Below are 23,291 nucleotides of genomic sequence, written 5' to 3' on the forward strand. Positions count from 1 at the left end.
TAAAACCTTGATCCTGTTCTCCGAGGCATACCTGCTGGGTGGAAAAGCAGTCCTAGAGAGGTGGCGGCCTCACCAGGGCTGAGTTAAAATCAGCATCAACTGAACAAGGGAGTGTGTCTGCAGGCTGGGCATGCGTCGCAGGTCCTGAGCGCAATCCCTCACACTCCTTCTGCTCATCACCATTATCACTGCACACCTGCAAACCCTCCTACTGGGTGTCAGCAGGTGTCAGCAGGTGTCAGGAAGGTTTTGGCCTATTTGCTCCCATTTGGTTGCCTACCTGCAGGGACAGCCCCATTTAAAGTTGTCGTGGTGCTCCTGCTGTGATGGGAACAGTGAGTTCGTGCCTGATGGTCACTCTCAGGGCACCTTACTCCCCATGTCCAGGTTTCTATGTCATGACACATAGGTTCACCTTTTTCACAGCTCCCTGCACACAGAGCAGCTCTCACACAAGACATTGTGTGGTGTGAAGACTGGTGGTTGGGACAGGGTTGATGGCCAACCACAGCACTGCAAGCACCCGCAGGAAGTTTCTTACAGCTGGTCTTGGTAGACCACTAGAATAATTGGCAACAAACCGGGAGTGTGCCTTAACCTGAGAAATGCTTGCCTAGGGAAGGAAGCTGGCAGCCAGACTAGGGCACGTGAGGAAGCTTCCAGAAACATGCTCTCTCCTGCTCCTTCCTTCCTTGACCATCTAAGGGACTGCTCTCTCCCTCTTTCAAAACAAAACCTAACTTGATAAATAAACCCTACAGTGTGAATCCCTGTCCTTTAAGCCTTCTTTCAAAACAGTAGAAAGCATTCCCCCACAAATCCCTTACACACAAAAGTAGCACTTTCGCTTCATTTCTTATCCAACTAAATAAACATGCGCAGGCATCTGGAAGTGGAGAAAAGCCAGTAACGCTAACCTGCCTACCACATCCTGTCATGAAACAGCTGAAGGATTTGGAGATTAACAGGCTTACCAAGCACAACTCTGCAAAGGGAAATCCTGTCTCATTGACTTCTGAGGCTTAGTGTTCGATAGGATTTAAAATGCATCTTTACCATAGCCCCTATAAATCAAGTCAAGCAGCTAAACCCCTTGCTTCTACCCTTCCTTCACTGTATCCTGCTAAGATACTTAGTAATTTGAAACTGCTGTATCTGTGCAGTTCTTTGCCTCACCTTAGTGACCAAGTCATCAGTAATGAGAGGATGTGGGAAGCCTTTTTCCAGCTAGTGAAGGTTCCCCTCCTAATGCTCCTGGGAAAAAGCTGTTAGAAAGACCTGACCTCCTTAGATGAGCAGGCACCGCAATGATGCATTTTCAGCATTAATGAACTTCTCACCTATTGGAATAGAGAGGAGCAGCTAAAACTCTTCAGGACCTTCAGGGTTTTCAACCTCTGAAGACAGAAGCTGAGGTGTGTTGACCACAGTCTGGGGACAACCAGTGTTTAATCTGCTGTGTGCTTAAGGATACCAACAAAATGGAGATGTACAAAAAGCCATGTGTGGCGTGAGGGAGTAGCACGAAGGCTGGTGGGAGAACTGAAGCTGTAAGAGTTGCTATCTTCTCCTCTCCTCTGGTGGCTTTGGAGTCTATGGGGAGAGCACCTCTGCCAGGAGCTCTGCCAGCCACGAACCCTCATAGGGTACTGCCACAGTTGTGGGATTCAGACTAGACCGGTCATCAAGGTGAGGTAAAACTCTCCCCGTGGAAGAGATTTCTGCAGGAATACATCATGAAACACCACAGAGGTAATTCAAGGCAAACAGGAATGGAGAAATTTGGAGAGGTCAGGCACCTCCGGCTTTTCTTGGTTTACATGGGATCAGGACCCATAGTCAGCCAGGACTGAAGTAGCACTGCCTATAATGCTACCTCGATGTGAATATACCAAAGGTGCTTTTCAGCCACACAATTTGGTTTCATTTAAAACCAAACTAGCACAAGGGAACTTCTGAAAACAAAGCAAAGCAAAACAAAACAACCTCTCTGCTTTGATGGATGATTCAGAACAGAAACAAAGCAATCTTTCCCTTGCCTGCATTGCCTTCCCAGGCCAGCCCCTTTCTTTCATCCTTGCTCTCAGTTCAACAACTTTCCAGGCCCTCCTGGGTTGCAGCAAACTTAACAAAGCCTCTTTCAGGGCCTTCGGAAAAATCTTTCTTTCTGCCATCCCTGAAGCCTGTTGTCTTGCTCTTCCTCCAGGAAGCCTCCCGGCCCCTACCTGTGCTGCCTCTCCCTGCTTTGCACCCACCCTACACCCCAGCAGGTCCCCCTGGGCAGCTCACACTGCACAGCTGTCAGGGCAGGGGGGACCTGTCCCTCGCCCCAAAAGCTGCAGCTGTTCAGATTGAAGCCGGCAGGGGAAGGCGGCCTGCAGCCATGCTGCTGGGGCCTGCCTTTAAACAGGGGGATAACAGCAGTCTGCTCCAAAAGCAAAGCATCTGCCTGTCTCTCATACAAGCAACGTGACTATCCATGGACACTGATAGATGAGGAAGTCACAGATAAAAAATAATTCTTTAGTTCACACGCAACGTGGGATCAAGCTACAAATCTTGTTAGGTGATGACGGGAAGTATTGGTCAGAAGTCAATTCACACAGGGCTTCAGATTTATCTGGGTACCAGGACTATGCAGTTTGTCCTCAGTGTATCATTATAACATGCAGTGATCTTCATGGGCATGTGAAGAGATGTAATTGGAACTGTGCAGAGCACAAATTAGATTTGAAAAATTTCTTTTGCATCTCTGCTTTAAGACATGGTGAGGTTGTTTCATTAGCAAGCAGAGATAAAGAAAAAAGCTATTCTTCTTGCTCAGTTGCTAGTTGTTTTTTTATATTAAATAGCACAGCAATTCGCTGTTTTGAAATGACTGGAGTTGTGAGGAGATCCCACTTGTTCTGCACAAGCACAGGGCGAGTAGGGATGAAAGAGATGACTAAACATATAAAAACACCTCTGGCCCAGAAAGTCCTTAAACTGCACATGGTTGGCAGCTGAGAGGCTCTTCTGAGGAATTATCACAAGTACACTGTGCTATGTACTTACCTTGTTATTATCATCCCTAGGCATCTGCTTTTGGGCACAACAAAACCAGGCTATGGCACGAGATGCACCTTTGATCTGACCTACCATGGGCTACATCGCTCAAAGGCTGAAGGCAGCTCCTGAGATTCAATTAACAAACCAGAGGGCTGTCAGAAATGAGATTCCTTCTTCCCTCAAATCCCCAGGCAGACCTTTTTTTCTCTTGCTGAGTTACAGGGAAGGGCTCACATAGTGGCATGGGGAGGAAGAGTTGCCTGCAATAAGGAGCCAGCTGAGATCTTTCACTAGGAAAACCAAAAGCCTTGCACAAAGGGGCAGAAGGCCATTGTGTCAGTGCAAGCTCCGAGCGCTTCATGGGTACAGGAGCATGGTTTTCTGTCCTGCGGGCAGCACTGGCATGTCTTCAGTACCCCTGGATGTCAACCAGGCTGCACGCAAAGGGAAAGCTGGCGGGAGAAGCAGGAGTCCTAGTCCTGCTTTGTGTACCACAAAGTTGTTGCTGGTCCGCACGGGAGCCAGGCAGGAGGATGCCTGCAGGAAGAGCAGCCTCTAGGATGTCTATTCCCCTAATGAGTAGCCTCATGAGCAATACCAGTCATTATCCAAATGCACGTGGTATGTCTCGGGCAGGGATGGATACACTCCATCCAAACAGGACAGATGTGTACAGGGTGTGTGGGGAAAGAGCTGAGTGACTGCAGCCTGTGGCACCCCAGCTCTTGCTCTGAAGGGGCCTAAAGCTTCCCTAGATCTTTCCCCCATTAAATAAACACCAGTTGGATGTGCAGTGGCAGCGTCAGTCTGAATTCTTACTATTAATTAATTTTATCAAATCCTCTTTTTAAAATCTCCAGCCAGACAGTGGTGCTACCAGCCACTTTTGTTTCCGAACAAAACTGGATCCAAATTATTCAGAAAAAGAGATTCACCTGTCCCCTCCCTGGAGCAACTGTACAGAGAAATCTGAAGACCACTCTGCACGCCATCTCAGGCTCTTATAAACGCAGCCTGTAGAGCTTTTTTTTGTTAAATGAAGATTTCAAATGTTCAAAAGCAACCATACACACACACACAAAAAAACAGTCCTCATCTGGCAAGGCTCTTTTAATGTTGTACTTTTACCAAACCACAGTACATACTTCAAATAAGGCCTAACAGATTATACTCTTTATAAATTTACAAACAGTTTATTCTCCTTAAAGAGATCATATTACTTTTATCAGTTTTGTGTATTTCAATGAATTATATGTTTATTCAAGCATAACATAGCAAATGTAGCCATAAATCTGTAGACTAAATGTCTATAACAGAGGAATCTCAGATACACTATACTTTCAGATTAGGATTTTTTTTTTTTAATATACACATTTTTGTTTAAATAGGGTAACCATCATATCCTGGTTATGCTTCCCATGGGAAAAATTGTGCTCAAGAAAGAAACCTGTGGACTAGAATAACTGCAAACAGACAAGGTCTTGGTTCACCCACGAGGAAATTGGGCCAGCTTTGTAGGCACATAACCCTGGGATTGGCTTTCAACCTGGTTTGGAGGGAAGGGGTGAGAGGTTGGTTTTGCTTTCCTAATAGCTAATGGCCCTGGTCCTTTCCTGGGTACAGACCGCTCCACAGCAGCAGGAATGAGATCAATAAGAAAGCACAACTGCATTTCTACCTCTAACCAAGAGCCCAGATTATTGAGAGCTGGCTGGCCAGTAGAGATGCATTACTCAGATGTGGCATACAAACAGAGAGTATTTTAAAAAAAAGGAGTAAAAGAAAAGAGGAAGTAAAATGACCTCCCCAGTAGCAATTTTGACAAGTCTTTTGCTACTGCTATGTCTATGAATCTACTTCTGAATCCTCATTCATGTCCTAGTCTCTGCTGACCCCTTTTCCTGCTCATGAGGCTATATACCCATAGCCCAGCTGTTGCTAGCTTGCTATCTTGCCAAGCAAAGCTAGAGAAATAGGAGCACCTCACTAAACTGTGAAAACCCCAATAGCTTGCTAAAGAAACTGTGTTTTGAGGCCCTCACACTGATCAACATCATGGGCTGCACAAGGCAGGTGTTTCTGAAGTGTTGTGTGGCACTGATGGCTTCAATCCATCTCTCAAAAGACAGAAATAAGTTCCTGCTTGAGCCCAATACATCCCTGCCAGAGAACCAATGAGGAAAGGAAAAAAAAAAAAAAGATACTGAGGCAAAACCCAAATCCAAACCATGCAAATTACAGCTGAATAATAAAAATTAAAATCCAAGCCCGTACCCCAAGTCCACCTTGCAACAGAGACAGCTGGTTGCTTTCTAAACTGCAGAACCAGCCACTCTGTAGCTCCTAAATAACAAGAGTTTGGCAATAATTACCATGCACAAAGTAAAGGCCACTTATAAAACATTTCCATAAAAATATCTATTTATCTCTATATCTCTATTTATATATGTCAGTAAGAAGCTTCAGACTGAGCACATCCCAAGCACTCTGTAGTTGGGGGGAATCTATTTAATCCCCATGAAATGAAGCGCTCTTAGTTAGGGTTGGCTTCCACATGTAGGATTAAGTCAGTACAGATAATTTCCAGCAGGCTTCTGTTAATTAGCACTAGTCAAATGGGGTAGCAGGGTTGTCGAAGAGCTGCAGCCTTTCAGGCATATTGTGCCAAATCATGCTGTGGTATCAGAGGAACTCCCTGGACTCAGGCTGCTCAACACATGGTTCAGTTCACTCGGACTTGAAGATATTTTATGTGACACCTGCCCAGCCCACTGATGGGTCTTGATCCACTGAAGAGCAGAGCAAAAGAAAAGATCCTCCTTACCAGTGTATGAGTGAGATCGACCACACAAAGCAGACTTGTGGAAAGCCAGTTCCCTGTGCTTCAAAGAGTTAATAGGAATCAAGTGATGCCTTCGCCTTCTTTATTCAAGTGACTGACCCCATATCTTAATAGTTGGAGCTTCAAAAGATCAGACACAATGCAGGAGTTGCAACGGGGTGAGTATAATATCTCAAGTACTCCAAATACAGAAGTAATTTTTTCGCTCTCTGAGATGCTGATCCAATGAAAATAAAATTCTTTAATAACCAATGCTGAGAATTTTCTTGGATGTGCTAATAACTGCAATCTGTAGGAGTGCTGACTTGTTGCCCCTGTTGAGATGGACATTTAAAACTCTAAGGGACTAAAACCACTAGAGACTTTTATGATGTCACTATTTTTGTGTCCTCCTTTGGAGGCTACCAGTGGCCTTGTATATGTGCCACAAAAGCACAAGGGAAAGGGATGGCTGAGGATTAATTCTGACATCTTGTGGCCCTAAGGAAAACAGAAGCTGGCTTTTGCTAGACATTTATTTTAGTATTGATATCTCTTGGGAAAATTTGAACCAAGTAAAAGTAAGTGAGTATGCTTAATGGAATGAGGTGCAGCTGCCTCGTTTTCACTCTTTTTGCCAGACGGTGCTGTGATTTTGGAACAAATGCAAACAAGTTATAAAATAATGTTGCAGATGGCAGAAACCAAACTTTTACTTTCAGTCACTGAGTATTATAAACAGATAAAAACCAGCTGCAAATATAACAGATGACAGGAATTTAGTGGCGTACAACTCTCCCACTACAACAGTCACATTTTAGGAAGGTGAGAGGCTTCACTTTGGTCAAAGTAGCAAGCATTGCTGGGAAGGAGTTTAAAGATGACAGTGAAAGGTGATGAATTTACCAGTGAGAGGGAACATTTCTAAAGTAGAGGAAGAGATGGGAAAAAACCCCAGAACTGTCAGCCAATTTCTTTCCATGCTGGCCTTGGAGTGGTGGGTAGGGGATTTGGAAAGATGTTAAGATATGTACAAAGGTCTTACTCCTGTACCAGGAACTATGTAACAAAAGGGACTTTACTTGTATTTCAGAGTGTGCAGCAAAGGGAATTTCTCTTTGCTACCTCGCCCTGTTGCAGTAGTTTATGTTCATGGATAAATATCTCGTTAGTGCAAGTCACACAAAAAAACTCTGCAGACAGACCTTAATTTTATAACAGAAGTAAATTACAACTAGCTGCTGATACTGTGTCCAGAGCTTTGTGATGGCAAACCATGGATTTTTTTTTTAACATTTACTCAACAGAGATTTTTAAGACAAAGCAGTACAGGGCCGTTGGGCCAGCTTGTGAATGATTTATTAACTGTGCCAAGGTCAGACTCCTTCAGTGATACATGAACTACAAGCATGAGGATGTGCAGTTTAGACAATAAACATTAGCCTACAGGGGATGCCTTCAGCCAAGTTTATTTATCTGACATACCTCCACATAGGTTTAAAAAAATCATACATAGATTTGGCTGGTTGCTCCATTGCTAACCAAAGCCATGACTACATGTAGGTGAGATGTTAGGCTGGAAATTTTCCAGATGAAGCCTGCTTCCACCTGACATGAGTCATCTAAAGTTATTGCTTTCTGGCTGATTCAAGAGTTTGTTGACTTGCTCCAGTGACCCTCAGTCTGTCTTAAACAAGAGCCTGTTGATAGCCTACTGCCCTGAAAATGGAGTCAGTGGGGAAAAAAACCACAACTGGACAGCATGCTAGATAATCTCATCTAGGCTCTTTTTCCCACGGAAGTCTGGACCAGAAGGTCTTTCGAGGTCCCTTCCAACCTGGGCTGTTCTGTGGTTCTGGAAATGAGGGAAAGGGGGCAACAGGGGACAGGTGGCAACACATCTGAGAATTGTCTTCTAAGCAAGGACAGACCAGCAGGTAGAAGAAGAGCTTGGGATTTGTGATTCTGTGCTCTCACCAGCAGCCTAGAGCAGCTTGCTTAAGTTTCATGTCTTCAGCTGTATTCTTGCAACAGTCTGTTTTAAAGCAGGCGAAAGATGGGAGAAGCTCAAATATTTTGGCCAAAAAGGCAATGCATGCATGGTGATATATGACTAGCCGCAGCACTTTAGCTACCCCAAATCCCTAACTGGAAGGCAAGAAGAAACTCTTTCTGGTATAGTTTATCGTTCAACATGCTAAACATCCCTCAAATGGTTTCTGCTCTAGTGTCATTCCAGTAAGTCACTTTTCTTAATTGTCAGAAAATGACATCTACCCACCTTGACATGGGTTTTCAATAAATAAGAATTTCTTAGAGCAGCCCTTTACTAGAATCCAGAATGCCAGTTGTTTAATATTACCAGTATAAATACCTCTACATTCTAATAATTAATATAGTGATAGTACATCTCTGACCTTTGGAGACAGCAGAATTAATGCTATCAAATCTGAGGAAATAACCATTTGCTATTCCCTCTTACCCTATTACATACCAAGCAAGAACATTAATCTATAGTAAAACAGAGGATATGCACTTTTGTCTTTTGTTGTTTAATCCAGATGTTTTTCCACTAAGGAAAAAATAGCAGTGGGAGCAAAAGTAGACATTATTGGAAGCTGCTGCATCACAGAAGAATGGGATGCACTAAATTTGTTACTTGATTCTATGTATATTTGCAGAGTATATCTTACCTGAACCTTTTCACAGAAGCAGTCTGGTTGTGCTTTGTATCACGTGGAATAATTGCTTAACTTTTCTCATACAATGTTTTGAAAATAGAGAACCAGCCCAAAGAAACACTTCTCTGTGAAAGAACCTGTTGATACCAAACTTTTCTTTTTTACACGAAGTGACTTTTTAAAAAAAACCTTCTTTGGTAAAGAAACCACAAATCGGCCACTTTTCATCCTGGTTCTTAAGTTGTTGGCATAAGCAGGGCTTTGAGCATAGTACTTCAAGAAGACGTCTGCTTATATGTGGAAGTCAGAGTCAAATAAGGTGTTAAAAGAGCTGTGTTACAGATTGTTAAATAAATGCTTTTTGGTAACCAGGTCCAAGTCTGCTCTCATTTGAAGTACCATATGTGCCTACTACTGTAGGGCAAAGTCTGAGTTTATCGCCAAAATTGCACCTAATTTCAAGAGTGAGTGATTTTGCTAGCACTGCAGACTCATGGATATGAAGCAAGTTTGGTATCTTACCCACCCACATTATGGCAGTAATTACCCAAGAGCTGTAGACATCGCATCCTGAATAGCCTTAGATTTCGGAGGTGCATGTGCACACCCACACGCTTCTGGCTGCAGCGAGACATGTGGTGACAGCAAGAAGCAAAGACTCTTCTCTGTGACACAGTGTGCAAGTATCAGAAGGGCTTTAAACTTGAACCTTCACTCCCATCAATTTGTTATGGAGCTTTCCTATATAAATGAAAAATATTCCTGTAGAAATCGTGATGCTCCTTCTAGGGGTTACAACAGTCAATACAAATAAACAGCCAAAACATGGTCGCGAGGCATCACAACAGGACTTTGCCACTATTATATTCCACTAAGTAAGTTAAGGTCTTGGATGGGGCTAGGGCTTTGGGCTGGTGGTTAAGGCAATTCACACTGTAGACAGAGCAACAAGTTGGGACAAGCACAGTCCCTCTGACTAGGGTGGTTGTTGCACCGATGCTTCTTTGCCTAGATTTCACACTTTCCCATTCAAGTGCACTTAACATAGTTCTTTTATAAAATGCTTCACATCATAAAAAAATTTAAAGCCTTATAAGGTAGTTTATATAAAGGAACAGACACAAGTCTGTTGAGCTGGGTATACATTTTTCTTGACAACTTCAATAAAAGGCTCACATCATAAAGGAAAGGACAGAGCTACAGTAGGAAAGGAAGGCAAACAACCTACATGCAGCCATTTGTAGTGTGTAATACTTGTGAGGCTGGCAGTGCCACAGAGCCTGCAATAACAAATGTGAGCAGAACTGATGGGAGACTGCTCGCTGCTATCTGCAAAGTGATCAGAAATGGAAAAACCTCAGAAAGGCAGTCATTTCATTTCTACCAAAACCCTACTCTCAGACCCTCAGCCCACCTCAACAAGTACAGATTTACACTGCCTGAGATTCTCCTCTGTAACAGGTAATCAGGGCTGCCTGATGCAGGAGGAACATATTTGCACTTCAGTAAATCTCCCCTGGTTTTAGCACCCGCTCTTCTTAGGTATAACTGCATTCTGAAGTCCCTTTTTTCATGTACTGTGGGTCTTTTCTTAAGAGGCCTTTCCAACTTGATTTTGTCCTTTCCAAATTGATTTCCTGGTACTAGAGAAAGAAAAAAATATAGACAACGATCAGAACATATAAAGCACAAGGAAGCAGCTATAAGGGTAATTAAAACTGTTTCAAATTTCTTTCTTTTTTTTTTTTTTTTTTTTTTTTTTTTTATTTACCAATCTGGTTTCTAATAGAACTTTAGTTAACGGGAAAAACATTCACAGAAGATATTAGGCATACATACACGTTGTCATTCTTTCATTCTAGTTTACATGCTGTTGCTTTTAGAAGGCAAAGTTTCTGTTTCATTTCTCTAGTATGGATAATGAAACCTGATTAACAGAATTTAGGTTCTGCTTTGCAAAAATGACACCCTTTCAGGATCACCATGCTTGCTGGAATGTAAAATCGTTCAAGGGAGAAATCTATTGCTTGTCAAACTGAGATAGCTTCACATTTCAACAGATACCCTAGAAATTAGATGCATCTGTCATTAAAGATTTTAATTAAAATGTATTTACTAGACTCTTAAACTGAATTCTTATCACTACAATAAACTTGTACGTGTACACCACTGCTTTGGCAGTCTTACTGAAATATTTATGATGACCATCTTTGCACGTACATCATGCCACCTAGAGCATGATATTAAAATGCTGCCATATTTGAAGTGGTAACTGCTAGAAGAGATGTAAAAGGTATAGGCAATGCTAAGACAAGAAAAATACAAAGCAGAAATGCTCGAGTACCAATTAACGATACATATTTCTATTTCATACATCTGAATTTTCTATCAGTAAATATGGAATAAGCAGTGTGTGAAAGGCTTGACTCAAAACTGCCAGATTGGATTGCAGATTTCCCCTCGAGGCTGGGTTGACATCAAAGTTAGCTTTCTACCGTTTTGGCTCTTTGGAGCTCCACGACTCATTACCTCATGGCCTGCATGTGTTGTGAATGAGGATCCGAAATACTGCTTACGTTATTTCACTAACACTGAGAGCCCTAGTCTGTAGCCCAGTTTTGCTCTCCACACTACTGGCAGCAATTTTGCCATTGATTCCCATGGAATCAGGAACGAGCCTTTTAGAAACACAACTGGGACACTCTGGCTCCCCAACCAGTACAAGAAGCTACATTTTTCTGCACAGTTCAAATAGGTGAAGCAGCAAAGAGGTGATAAAAGACTGATTATTTTAATATTCTTTGGGGAAAGTACAGAATTTTATAAAAGCAGGATCCACTCTCCCTGCCAACAGATTTTCCCACTACAGGTGTATGGATAGTAACTGTTAGACAACATAGATTTCTGGCACAAGTAAGACCGGGTGAAGTAAACTATGCATGTTGTTTCAACGTTCAATAATAGGCTCGCAGAGGAAGAAATCCTCAGAATAGATATAGTGCTAGCAAAATACACAAGCTACTTCTCTGAGCCTGCTCCTGCTTCACTGCTAGGCTGCTGAATGACCACTGCATATAATTAAATATATGCCATGTTAAAAAATGAAATACAAAGCAGATAGGCAGGAATTCGCCTACAGTCACCAAATGCCTATGCAGAGACCAGCTGCTAGTCTACAATATCATGTCTAAGGTCCAGTTTAAGAAGAAACAAGAATTCTAATAGTTAAAAGTGTTTCTGGAGTTATGAAAGTGACTGTATCACAAAAACAAAGACAAGATTGAAGATTATCAACATTTTAACACAGCACTAATGAACTTCACATAAAGAGGTCCATGGTGTCCAGTCAATGGAGAGATGCAGATGCTTGCAACTTGATTTCAGAAATTTAAAACCTGTTTTTCAAATTTAAGACACTAATTTACAACTATTGCTTGTGCAGTGGTCAAAGGTTGTTTTCCAAAAATTCTTGCTTACAGGTTTGTGGGAGATTAGCTGGTAATCTTTTAGAAAATCAGTGAATAGATGTCAAGGCCTCACTACAATAACCCAGACAGCTGTCCCTAGCTTTACCAGGCACTTGGTTAGGCACAGAGACCGAGCCATCTTTCCCCTCTAGCACCATGCTGAGGCATTTGGCAAATTTGCACTGTGGCTGCTAAGTCTGTCTCTCCTACATGAAGCTGCAGACTCCAGTCTCTCAGGATACATAAGTCTGATCCTCCTCCCAGATATTAAGTTCAGATTAGTAAGTAATTTTTTGCTGCAAACCGAATCCCAATCTATGCAGATGATGCTATATTCACTTCTCTTGGTAACTTGAAGGCAAGGATGTTTTTCAGAGTGGACTAAAATACCATTAAAATCAAATTAAACATAAAATAATGTAGAAAAGAGAATGTCTTTTCAATCCTACAAAGATATCTGTGATTGCTATGTATTTTGCTGAATAGTTAGTGGTGCAGGCTAGATCCATGCCATGCTGATACTCTCCAAGGGGTGGAGATTTATCTTACACCCAGATTAAACAAGAATAGGAACTCATCTGCTTGATTAAACACAAGAGAGGGAGAGGTTAATACTGGAGGCAAGGCAAAAGACTGCAGAGCACAAGAGTGACAGAGGTGATTTTTATGCCTACCTGAACCCCTCTGCCACATAATGTTACCTGAGAGATAAATTTTTTTTGAAACTGGCAACTTTTCTGTATGCTAATTCCAAATCCATAGACGGAAGAAATCAATGGGCTTGATTTGCTCTGATATCTATGTTCAATGAATCCAGTAGAGGTCTTTAGGCTATCATCCTTAAAACCTGAACCATCTGGCCTTGTCTGTCTGACAAATTGTGCTTATAAATATTTCTAGTCTGGCAAGACTCCAATATATTTTCCCCCTCCATGATTTTTTTTTTTTCATTTTAAAACACTGACTAGAATAATGAAAGATACAACCCAAAAGATGAGGAAATTAAAGATGCCAACACTGCTCTGTGTAGCTGATTGCAGATTTGGGTGAAAAATAAATACTTATTGTACAGAAAGATGGATTAAATCTGTGCATACTAAACCCAGTAATATTAAAGATAAAGCAAATCTAGGACCGTCATGAGCATAAATACTTTTGAAGCTAAACTCTTGGTATTGTTCCTGTTCTTTTAGCACGCAACAAATGCCCTGCGATACATTCATTCCTTCATTCTGTTCCACTGCAAAATCTGACAATTAAGGCCTTAAATGCCTATCAAATCAGACCGCTGGAGAACCACACTCCTCTATAGAGGGCAAGCTAGAGCTATGTTACTGCCACCAAAGGATATTAGGTCTTCAGGCTGCCCCTTTGCCTTTCCTACAAGCTGCCTGCCTGCTTCTCAGTTGTAGGTGACACCTACAACTTCCTTGGTCTGACAGGGGACATGGGGTGGAATGCTGCATTTGGCATTGGCCTTGCTATTCTTAAAAATGCCTTACAAAGACAGCAAAATAGTTCAGGTAAATCTCTGTATTGAAAAGTAACTCTCCACTGTGCACTGTGTGTTTCTCATGTGCTCTCTGGGCAGTTTCCAAGCCTCCTTTGTCTCACCTTCCTGCCTGTCAGAACACTGCCAGCAGAGGCTTTCCTTGCAAAGGGACTGAAACAAAGGATTTAAAGAATAAATTGCTATGCTACAGTTGGAAAAAAAGTATTACGTGAAGCCCGTGGGCTCAAATGCATTGACTAGAGCTGTACTAATATTTCTGTGACAGCCTATAAAAAAGAAACATAAGCAAACAAAGTCTGGCTCTAATTCCCTACTACAATGCTTACACCTAAGTACAGTATACGCCAATACACCACAGGCAGAGCTGAGTTTAAACTGGCACGTGCCTCAGGTCACCAGTGTCATAGCCAAAGACACAGGAACAGACTAGGTCTACAGACTCACACAGCATCATCCTCCCTCAGAGACCAACAAAATAATAATAATAAAAACCCCCCAAAGCTTCCTGTGCTTTATGATCGTCTTCTCTGGTAGTAGTAGTCGTAATAACAGTACACTGCTGATGAGAATTCTACACAATCAACAAAGTGCCTGGGTCAAGAAGATGGATCCTGCCAGGGTTGGCACTGGCTGATGACACTTTTCAAAACTGGTGAGTAAGATTTGCATTAATCCTCACCCCCCTGTCCCACCCCCAGCCCTGAACCCCCAGTTCAACGCCACCAAAATGAACGGTGATATGGTCAAGGTGCAGGGCTGAGGGCAGCCTGCGGGGAAGTGGCCAGTCATGAAGGAACACAACGCTGGGAAGAAAGGTCTGCCACTTGTTGTCAGGACAGAACTACACACGTTTTAAACAGCTTTTAAAAAATGTAAAAAACCAGCCCTGTTTCTTGCCACGGGTACCCAGAACACCTCCAAACACACAAAGAGAAACAGACAGGTATTACTGAAAATTTTAACCAATGCTGAAGCTGCAAAACTGCTCTTTGTTGTAGTTGTTTGGATACAGAAGGGGCAATTTGCTGTAAATAAATATTAAAAAGTATTTTTTCTTAAATGCTTGAGATATTCTTTTTTTTTCCTCCAGTCTCAATAGTATTTTCCTGTCACTTGCTCCTCCAGTTGTGTTGATCTTTTTACTGTACGTGTGCTCAAGCGTCTGACGCAGTGTTCTCTCCCCACTGCAAGAGTCATCCCAGTCCCACCCTGGCCCAGCTTGTATCCCACCCCAGGCCCTGCCCCTGTGGGCTTAGATAAGCCATTCCTTCTTGCTCTCGTCGATGGTCTCCGTGAAGTTGGGGTCATTGTTCATGATGGCGGCGTCGGCGCTCTCGGCTGACTCTGCCCCTTTTGCCTCGTTGGTGTGGTACGTTCCCTTGTGGCGAAACATGTAGCGGATCAGGAACACCAAGGTGCAGAGGATGGTGAAGATCACCACTGCAATGACACCTACACAGAGGAGGAAAGAAAAGATGCCACTAGTGAGGAGAACATCTACAGATTTAAACACAAAGAAAGGATCCCACAACTCCTCTGAGCTGAGCTGAAGCTAACTGGGCAGTTAAACATCACCACAGTTGCTTAGTTTCCACTACTCTAATGCTTATATATAGTTTTTGCTATATACAAAATGTCACTGAGTGGAGTCTGCTAGTGACTTTCATCCCGTAGGTAAACTTCAACATTAGTACCTACTTAGTGAGCTTTGCTGACCATGAGGCATAGGGTGCCGAGTGCTCCCAAAACACAGGGGTGAAATGGTGACATGTCAGGGCCTGAGCAGCTCTTGAGGATGGAGTCACTAATGTATACTTTCCAGTCAATGGCCCTATTATCATAGCCCCCTCAACATGTCCTTGAAAATTGGCTTGGCTCACTGTTGGCTCACTCCAGCCACTAGGCACTAGCTCCACATAATTACAGATGTAACTGCTTTATCATCAGACCTATCCTTAATTGCTCCTCCTGCAATCATCTATTTGGGGTTCAGCCCTGTTGTGGAGAAGTCTCATATATCTTACCCTCTTAGGTGTAGGTAACTATGTGCTGAAACTGCACTGTTCCTTTTTTGGCCCCTCTCTACAGGCATGAGGATCTTCCAGGATGAAGACATTATAAAATTCTCAGGATAAAAAAATCTTGTAATCAGCCAGAATTATGTTATGCCACTTTTGTTAAGTGATGTATTGGACAGCCAGGCTGTTCAGGCGTGGCCTGAATTTTTCTGAGGAATGCAATGCTATCCTTCTAGTATTGTAAGATTTCAAAGTATTAAGGAAAAGTTTTAAGTAGTAATGAAAATATAAATTAAAAAGGAAAAATAACATAGCAAATGAAAACTAAAGCAACTAATCTAAACCTGGATATGGAAACCTAGACCCTTGAGGGGGCCCAGGGAAAAGACACAAAAAATTTCATTAGACTGCATGTACTGGTATACCCAGTGTTGCTTTACACAACAAAAACCACCACCAGTATGTCATTTTACATGCATTTAGAACTGACTGAAAGCTATTAGGCCGATCTTCACAATTTTTTTTAATATGCCTTCAGAATTTGATGCAGTGGCAAAGTTCTCCCAGGAGAGTTATGGTGCAACACTTCCATAATAAAGGATGTAGCAGAGAAAATTGCATGTGTACATAAAATTAATCAGGATCCTTATTTCTAGAGGCAGCTGGCCAGAATATCTTCAATTGAATGCTAACTCAAAGTTCCAATTCTGGTATTACTTAACATCACCTATCACACTGAATGGGACTCTCCGGCATGTAAGTTATAGCAGAACTTGGCCCCTAAAAAACAAGGCAGGATCATGAAGGATTTTTGTCAAGGGTGGAGCAAATAGTGTTTGACATAGATTCATGTTGAATCTGGTGTAACTGGAAAAGTGTCCTTGCCATTTCATATAAATTAATTACCCTGTTAACATAAGTAACTACTGCAAAGTAGCTCCCCACATGAATGCTTAATATGTGGAATATGAATATCAGTATCTTGATTTGGTTAAAACTAAATCTGAGGGGACAAACTAAGTGAGAACAAACCATTTCACTAGGACAATGTGCCTGAACAGACTTACACAAATTTCTATTTAACTTTGTTCGGGTGCAGTTTCCCCACAGTCAGCTCTAAGCAAATAGCTTGAATATGTTACCAACTGCAATTCAGTCACAGTCATACTGCTAAATATCTTAGAAAAGTGGATGTTCTTCCTACCTCCAATAATGGCAGAGTTTCTGTTAACTCCATCTCCTATGGCTTGACCATTGTATGGGAAATCAGCACTGGCTGTAAATAGGAAATTAAAGATTCATGTTGTAATAGCAGTGAAACTTCACACAGTAGTTCAGAAATACATCCAACATTCTCAGATACAATTTAAAAGAAAATTGTGATCCCTAGATATTTATCTAAAGAAGAAGAAAAAATCTTTCACTATTATCTAATCCCTCAGAACTTCTTGCTTCTTCCTTTCAAGAAAAATAAAATTAAAATAAAGGATGTACTCTCAGTAAGCATTGCTGTTAATACAGGAGGTCATTTTGTTACTCTACTAACATAAATTCAGTAAGTTTCTTTAGCATAAAACCAAACAAAACCCTTTCTTTCAAAAGCATGTGATCATACATACTATTATAGATTTTTGCCTTTGTCACTGCTATCCATGAAAGGCTTCAGAATTTTCCAGGATTTTGTGACTGCTGTTGGGTACAACTGCAAGTTCTGTGAAATAAAAACTGCCATCCCTTTTGCTGCTGCACAACCCGACGTAAGCGAGGGGCTGCATTTTTTGTTGCTCAGAGCCATAGAGTAGTTACACAAAGGAGCATGTGCCAGCACCTTTGCTACTCTAGAAGAAAGCCCAATGAGTCAGCTTAGCCACTGCTGGAGGTGCTTTGGAACTGAGATGCAAGACCATGAGTTGGAAGAGCTGAGGCATGGCAGGCAGGAGAGCCTGCGGGAGAGGAGAGTCTCCGGCAGACACATGAGGAGAGGAAACACAGATGTCCCAGCGCTCATCTGCCAGCGACCTAAAAAGGAGAGACTCCTTGTGGCAAAGCTGGATGAAGGAATCAGTACAGGTTTAAAGTAGAATTTGGATGGTAGTCTTGGTTCTAACCTCCAGAAAACATCACAGAGGCTTTTCAAAGGCAATCTCATCAATTAAACCTATCATCAGCATTTTCTTTACAGTCAGACATAGCAACTAGACACTGCAGTGACTGAGCAAGCCCAGGGAGCTAGGTGAGTGGTTGCAATCATTCCCTTCTTTGCCACTGGACTATGGCATTGATTTTGAAATAGAAAAATTGTTGTTAAAAGTACTTAACTGGAGACAGTTAAAATAATCAAGGATACAGATTACTTCTTAGGTCAGTATTTAAAACCCAGCTGTATTTTCCTTGCTTGATGGATTAGGTGATATTGTATTAAAGTAATCAGTTGCCTTTACAGGCCAGTGATGCATTCGCTATACCCCCAAACTGGCTAAGGGAATTCTACTGGCTTTCTGTTAGCATGGAGTAAAATCCATAATAAAGTTCCTTTTGTATTGTGAAGGAGCTGCACAAAAGAATGAATGGCTTCAGCTCACCGTGTGGCCTGAAAAGAAGCTTGGGGCTAGAGTAACCTTCTTGTGTGCCTGCTCTGGGGGGCAGTTGAACCAGCTGTGTGTTGAGCAGCTACTTTTTGGCTGGTTGCCTGTGGGACAAACAGGAGGGCATTTCTCAGGGCTCAGTGGAGGTGGCCTGGCCAGCAGTTTTTGCCAGCAGCGCTTGTGCCTTTGACATTTGTTGGTTCTCTGGCTTCTGAAAACAGCATTTCTGCACAAACCAGGCTAAAAAATGTAAAAGATAAATAAATACCTGATTCCATATCAGTGGATTTTGCTCCAAAGAAGAACCTTACTGTGCAGGACCATGAATGTTTCCTACAGAGACATTTTGGCACGCGGTCCATAATGTTATCCTCGTAGTGCTGAAAGGGAAGGGCTGGCAGTGGGAAAATAAACCCTAACTTTAAACCTGCCCTCCCTGCACCTCAAGGAAAATCCTAAAGACAAACAACACTATGTAGAAAAGCATCAATTTGCTAAATTGCAAGGAATTGCTCTCTGCCATTCTAACCCAAAAGAAGGCCCCTTGCCATAGGAGCAGCTCCACGGGCAGTTAACAAGTCCTACCACTTGCCGCTTGGTTTGGAGTTGCTCTCCTGTGTCCCCACACAAGAAATCTTTAAATCAGCAATGCTCACAGTTCCCCCTTCCCTTACAACTGAATAGTATATTTTATCTTCTTTTAAAAGGTTGTTTCAAGGACTATGGCACTAGTGAAGTGTGAAGAAAGAGGAAAGCTGCTGTTCATGGCAGCATGATCCCTCCCGAGCTGCCACATCACAACAGCTATGCTACAAGGGATTCCTGGCAGATGGAAGACTACGGCTTATGATGTTCCAATAGCCACTGAAGTACACTGCAGGATAATGAAGAACATGAAGTATGATGTGAAGCTACATCCTTGATCTTGTCTGAGAGCTGCTGCTAGGACCAGACCTGATGCCTCTGTCCAAAGCTGCTTTCCATTGTATCTAGTCATCATACACTCTCAGGAGGAGATGTCCATTGGATCAACAAGCAGGTATGACTCATTCTGAGACTCTCATCTCTAACGACGAGGAAACAGGAACATGTGTCTGGGGGCAGAGGACAACCTATTTCAACAAGAGGTCACCATCAGATTGGATAAGTTGTGCCCTGCTGCAACTGCTGGAGAACCAGGAGTGCTGTAGTGAAAAAAGGAGCTTAGATGTTCACAAATCTTTTTTTAAAGTACCTACGGCAGTGTTGGCAGATATTATTGCCATAATTCATGAATTCCTGTTCTATTACTCTTGTGTCAGCAGGAGACCTGCTTTTGTATTATGAGGGTTTTTTTTGACTGAAAAATTGTATCTAAAATCTCAGCCAAACGTGGGGTTGTAGAATACCTTTTGCTGCAGAAGTGTCTATACCAGTTTTTTACTGAATTTATTACTACAGATGGATAGAGGAGGAGGGAAAGAACTCATTACTTTCTTTTTTAGGTGGAAGTTCCCTTGAAATTATTCTGGGCAGCAGTAGTAGCTTCTCAAATGGTCACAAATAGCTACAGACCAGAGGTCTAAGAACTGCAAAAGGGTAACTCCTGCCACAGCAATTAGGCAGAAGAGAATGTATGAGGGCACATTCCTTGACCCTCCAACTTGAACTTAACAACAGAGTACTGTCACCAACAGGCACCAAGTGCACGTATTTCAGATAGCAGTTATGTCATTCAAACATGTGGTGATTCATCTCTGACCTTACTATGGTCACATTCCTTGGCAATATGAAGTAACTTTGTCAACAAGACAACTAACAAGTTTTCCATTGCTGCTGAAATTCAGGAACTAAACAAGGAAAGAACATGTTAGAACAGGCTGACAAAGGGGCAACAGTTATACTGATGCTCTGGTAAAAAACACAGAAGACTAGAGTGCTGTTCACAGGTTGTAAAGAGTAACTCCTAAAATGTTTTAAAATGACTGGTCAGGTAAAATTAATATTGTTACTAGTGACTGTCATGTTTCATGGGAATCTAAATCACAGTGGTATAATAACTAGCTTGCATGGCTATAATATGCAGATGAAGTACAGGGTGAGTTGCTAATGGACAAGTGTGTGCCTTCATTTCTCTGCTGCAGTTGGGAACACCTCTTTCCTGTTCAGATTCTTCCATTATCACTGTGACATTAATTTTAACTACATGTCTCAGCAAGCCCTTTTGCACTGCCTGATACTTGTACCTCGACAGCTTCAAATCATTACTTGCTCACAGCAAATAGGTGCCATGGAGCTGCAGTTACTCTATGTAGTTACCCTGCAAAGCCACTCTGGACAGTAAGTGGGTTGTGAATGTAATGTAAGGTGGGTGTGGGGAGGATACTACAGTAGTTTTGGTCTACATACCATGCTAGCTAATTGTTAGCTGAAGCCATGAATAGGAGTGTTCAGTTTTCCTTTATCACCTGGTCTACAAAGGTTGCTTTCGAACAGCTGATTCCCATCTGGTTTGGGGACCGTACTGTAAAGGTTTCCTTACCTTAGAAGCTTTTTCCGAATCTTCCCTAGGTTTCTCTGAGCAGCCAGGGTCTCACTTGTGTGAATCAAAACATGAAGAACAGAGCAAATAGCTTTTTAATCTACCCTGGAAAACAGTTACATATTGGCCCAAGAGATGTGCTGCCAGTTCCCTGAAATCCTCTGCTCACGCAGCTGTGGCACAGAGCCATCGGTTTGCTGTCAGGACACACCAGAGACATTTTCCTAAAACCTACAGCTAGTGTAGGGATGGATTGAACTGCACTAGGAAATGCTAAGCTCATCTGTGGCTTACGAACATCACTTCATCTGGTTCCCTTCCAGAATCCAAGCTGTGTGATGCTGTTCTTTACACCCTGTCTGCCCACAGCAGGCCATCAGGTTTGCTTCAAACGCCATCATCCTGAAGCTAACTTACGTAAAAGGACACAGCATACCTTGCTTTCTCTTTCTTTAATGGGCTGCTGTTTATGAGGCCATAGTTTCAATAACCACAGAGTAAATATACAGAGTCTGAACTTATGTTTTGCACTTTCAACTTTCTGTTATTAGTCTCAGGGTAAAGGGGGTTAAAGGAACTTTGCAGCACCTAAAAGGGTGATTAAAGACTGACTGCAGGCAAAATCCATGTTTTGGCCATCATTTTAATGACATTTGAAAATTTAGATGACCACAAAAATGCAGTAGGATACCTACCATTATCCGGCACACTCAGCATGGTCATTGCCACAGCCAGCTGCAATACAGCAGCACTGACTGAATGGAAAGGGGAGATGAGACTGGATGAACAGGCCATAATTAGGATTAGATGTTAAAGATGACAGATGTTGTTGATTTAACAGAGTAAATGATAATTTTGCTTTATTATAGTAGGTGTGATATTGCATCTGCCATTTTCAGAGGGAGATTTTTTACAATGGATCCCACATAAAAGCCTTTTGCAAATTCATAAAACTGAAACACAGAATGACCCTGTTAAAGTAGAACAGTGGTCCAGAAAGTTGGTGTGGACAGAGAAATGAACAAAAGGCTATTCAGTAAAGGCAAGGGGAAAACCAAAACCAAATGGAGAGACTTTTCAGCTAGAGTGCAGTACTGGGATGTACAAAGTAAAAGGCAAATCTCATTCTGACATACACTACCAGGAGTGTTACATATAAGCCATTGGAAACAATTTTTTTTAACTGAGGTTTTTTACTGAGTAGGCAAGTCTTAGTTAAAATATACCACACTACAAAGGAAGGTACAGTTTAGATCTGCTCCAAAAAAGGAAGGGTGGGAGTGATCACAGGTCTAAAACAAACAATGGATGAAACCTGTGAAATTCCGGAAATTGAGTTTGTTCAGCCTAGAACTAACCCATGTTGCAAGGCTGCTGTGACTTTTCAGCTTTACAGATGTCCACAATTTTGAGAGGTGTTCTCCCATTACTAAGACCAGTTGGGTTTTCACATAAATACAAACTAGAGAAGCAATCAGAACTGGATCTGGTAATCACAAGGTATATAAAACCCCCAGCAATCAAGACATTGATTAAAAGTAGAGCAGTGAGAGAGCAAAATAAAAGCAAAGATGTAAACTATAACTCCTTCTTTTTAATCCTATTTTGCAGCCAGGCATCAAAGAATTGAGCTTTCAAAGAGAGCAAACACTTGCTGACACCTTAGGATTTTGAGAAAGTGTTGGACACTAGATCCATTCACTAATCTATTTCTCCACAGGACTGTAACACAGAAGAAAACAAACCCAAACTCTCTGGCTGCGTTTTGTCAACTTATGTCAACTCTGCTGGTCAGGTGAGACTGTACTGCTACAGTTTGAAGTTACAGAGCACTCTTTATTACAGACTATAAGTACAGAAACTAATTGCTCAACTCTTGATAGTAGAAACTAATGTGCAGTCACGCTGCATTCCCTCTCCTGAAGGCACTGGATTACAAGAGAAACTCTAAACACCTGCACAGAAATGATGGAGCAGGAGTAAACAACTCCATTACACAGTCCTAAATCAAAGGTGAACATCACAGCCCATAGACTCCAGTTGCCCTTTCTTGCTCATCCCGCTGCCCGTGCCCATCCCATCCACAGCTCTCCTCCTGAATGTGGCTCTGTGAAGACCTCCCATGACAAGTAAACTACAGCGATTCAGGAAAAGAAGAAAAAAATCTGAAGCAGGATTAAAAATGTTGTGTCTTTTTATGTTGCCAGGGCAAATTTTGTATTGAAAGTTCTTATATTTTTTTTTAATTAATACATCTATTTTTTTCTTACTTCTCCAAGCTGAAAGGAGAGAAGGGAGGAAAACTACACCTACTCCTGCTTTCCTAGGCATTTGAGAGTAGATTCTGAGGGAGGACTGTCTAACATTAAACTCTCTTAACAGAGTTTACTTAAAGTCCCACTGACATCAGCTGAAGTATAGAACTGAGAATTTAGCTGAAGTTATTTTTAATACTAAACACTTTCAAGTTTAAAAAAAAATACCCACACTTACCCAACCACAAAATATTTAAAAGATATATTAACCATATTGTTTTTAAAAGGTCATTATTGTTCTAGCATGCTATATGGGGTCAATCATTACTCCTTGAATTTTTAGTGATGCCTCAACTGTAGTGTTAGAGGGTTACAAGTATAT

At 41.9% G+C, this 23,291-nt stretch overlaps 1 protein-coding gene across 3 annotated transcripts in view; it reads right to left on the bottom strand.

The window, feature by feature from the left end:
• Window positions 1-4,140: 4,140 nt before the first annotated feature.
• CNTNAP2 (contactin associated protein 2) overlaps window positions 4,141-23,291 on the bottom strand; it is a 1,219,341-nt gene continuing 1,200,190 nt past the window's right edge. For all 3 annotated transcript variants that reach the window (XM_030007829.1, XM_030007830.1, XM_030007834.1), the window contains 2 exons: window positions 16,753-16,824; window positions 4,141-14,982 (listed from right to left, as the gene is read on the bottom strand). In XM_030007829.1, coding sequence (XP_029863689.1) covers window positions 14,783-14,982; window positions 16,753-16,824 — 272 coding nt within the window. In that variant the 3' untranslated portion in view covers window positions 4,141-14,782. The remainder of the gene's footprint in view (window positions 14,983-16,752; window positions 16,825-23,291) is intronic.

This window comes from Aquila chrysaetos, chromosome 3, assembly GCF_900496995.4.
Source record: "Aquila chrysaetos chrysaetos chromosome 3, bAquChr1.4, whole genome shotgun sequence".
In the NCBI taxonomy this organism is placed as follows: Eukaryota; Metazoa; Chordata; class Aves; order Accipitriformes; family Accipitridae; genus Aquila; species Aquila chrysaetos.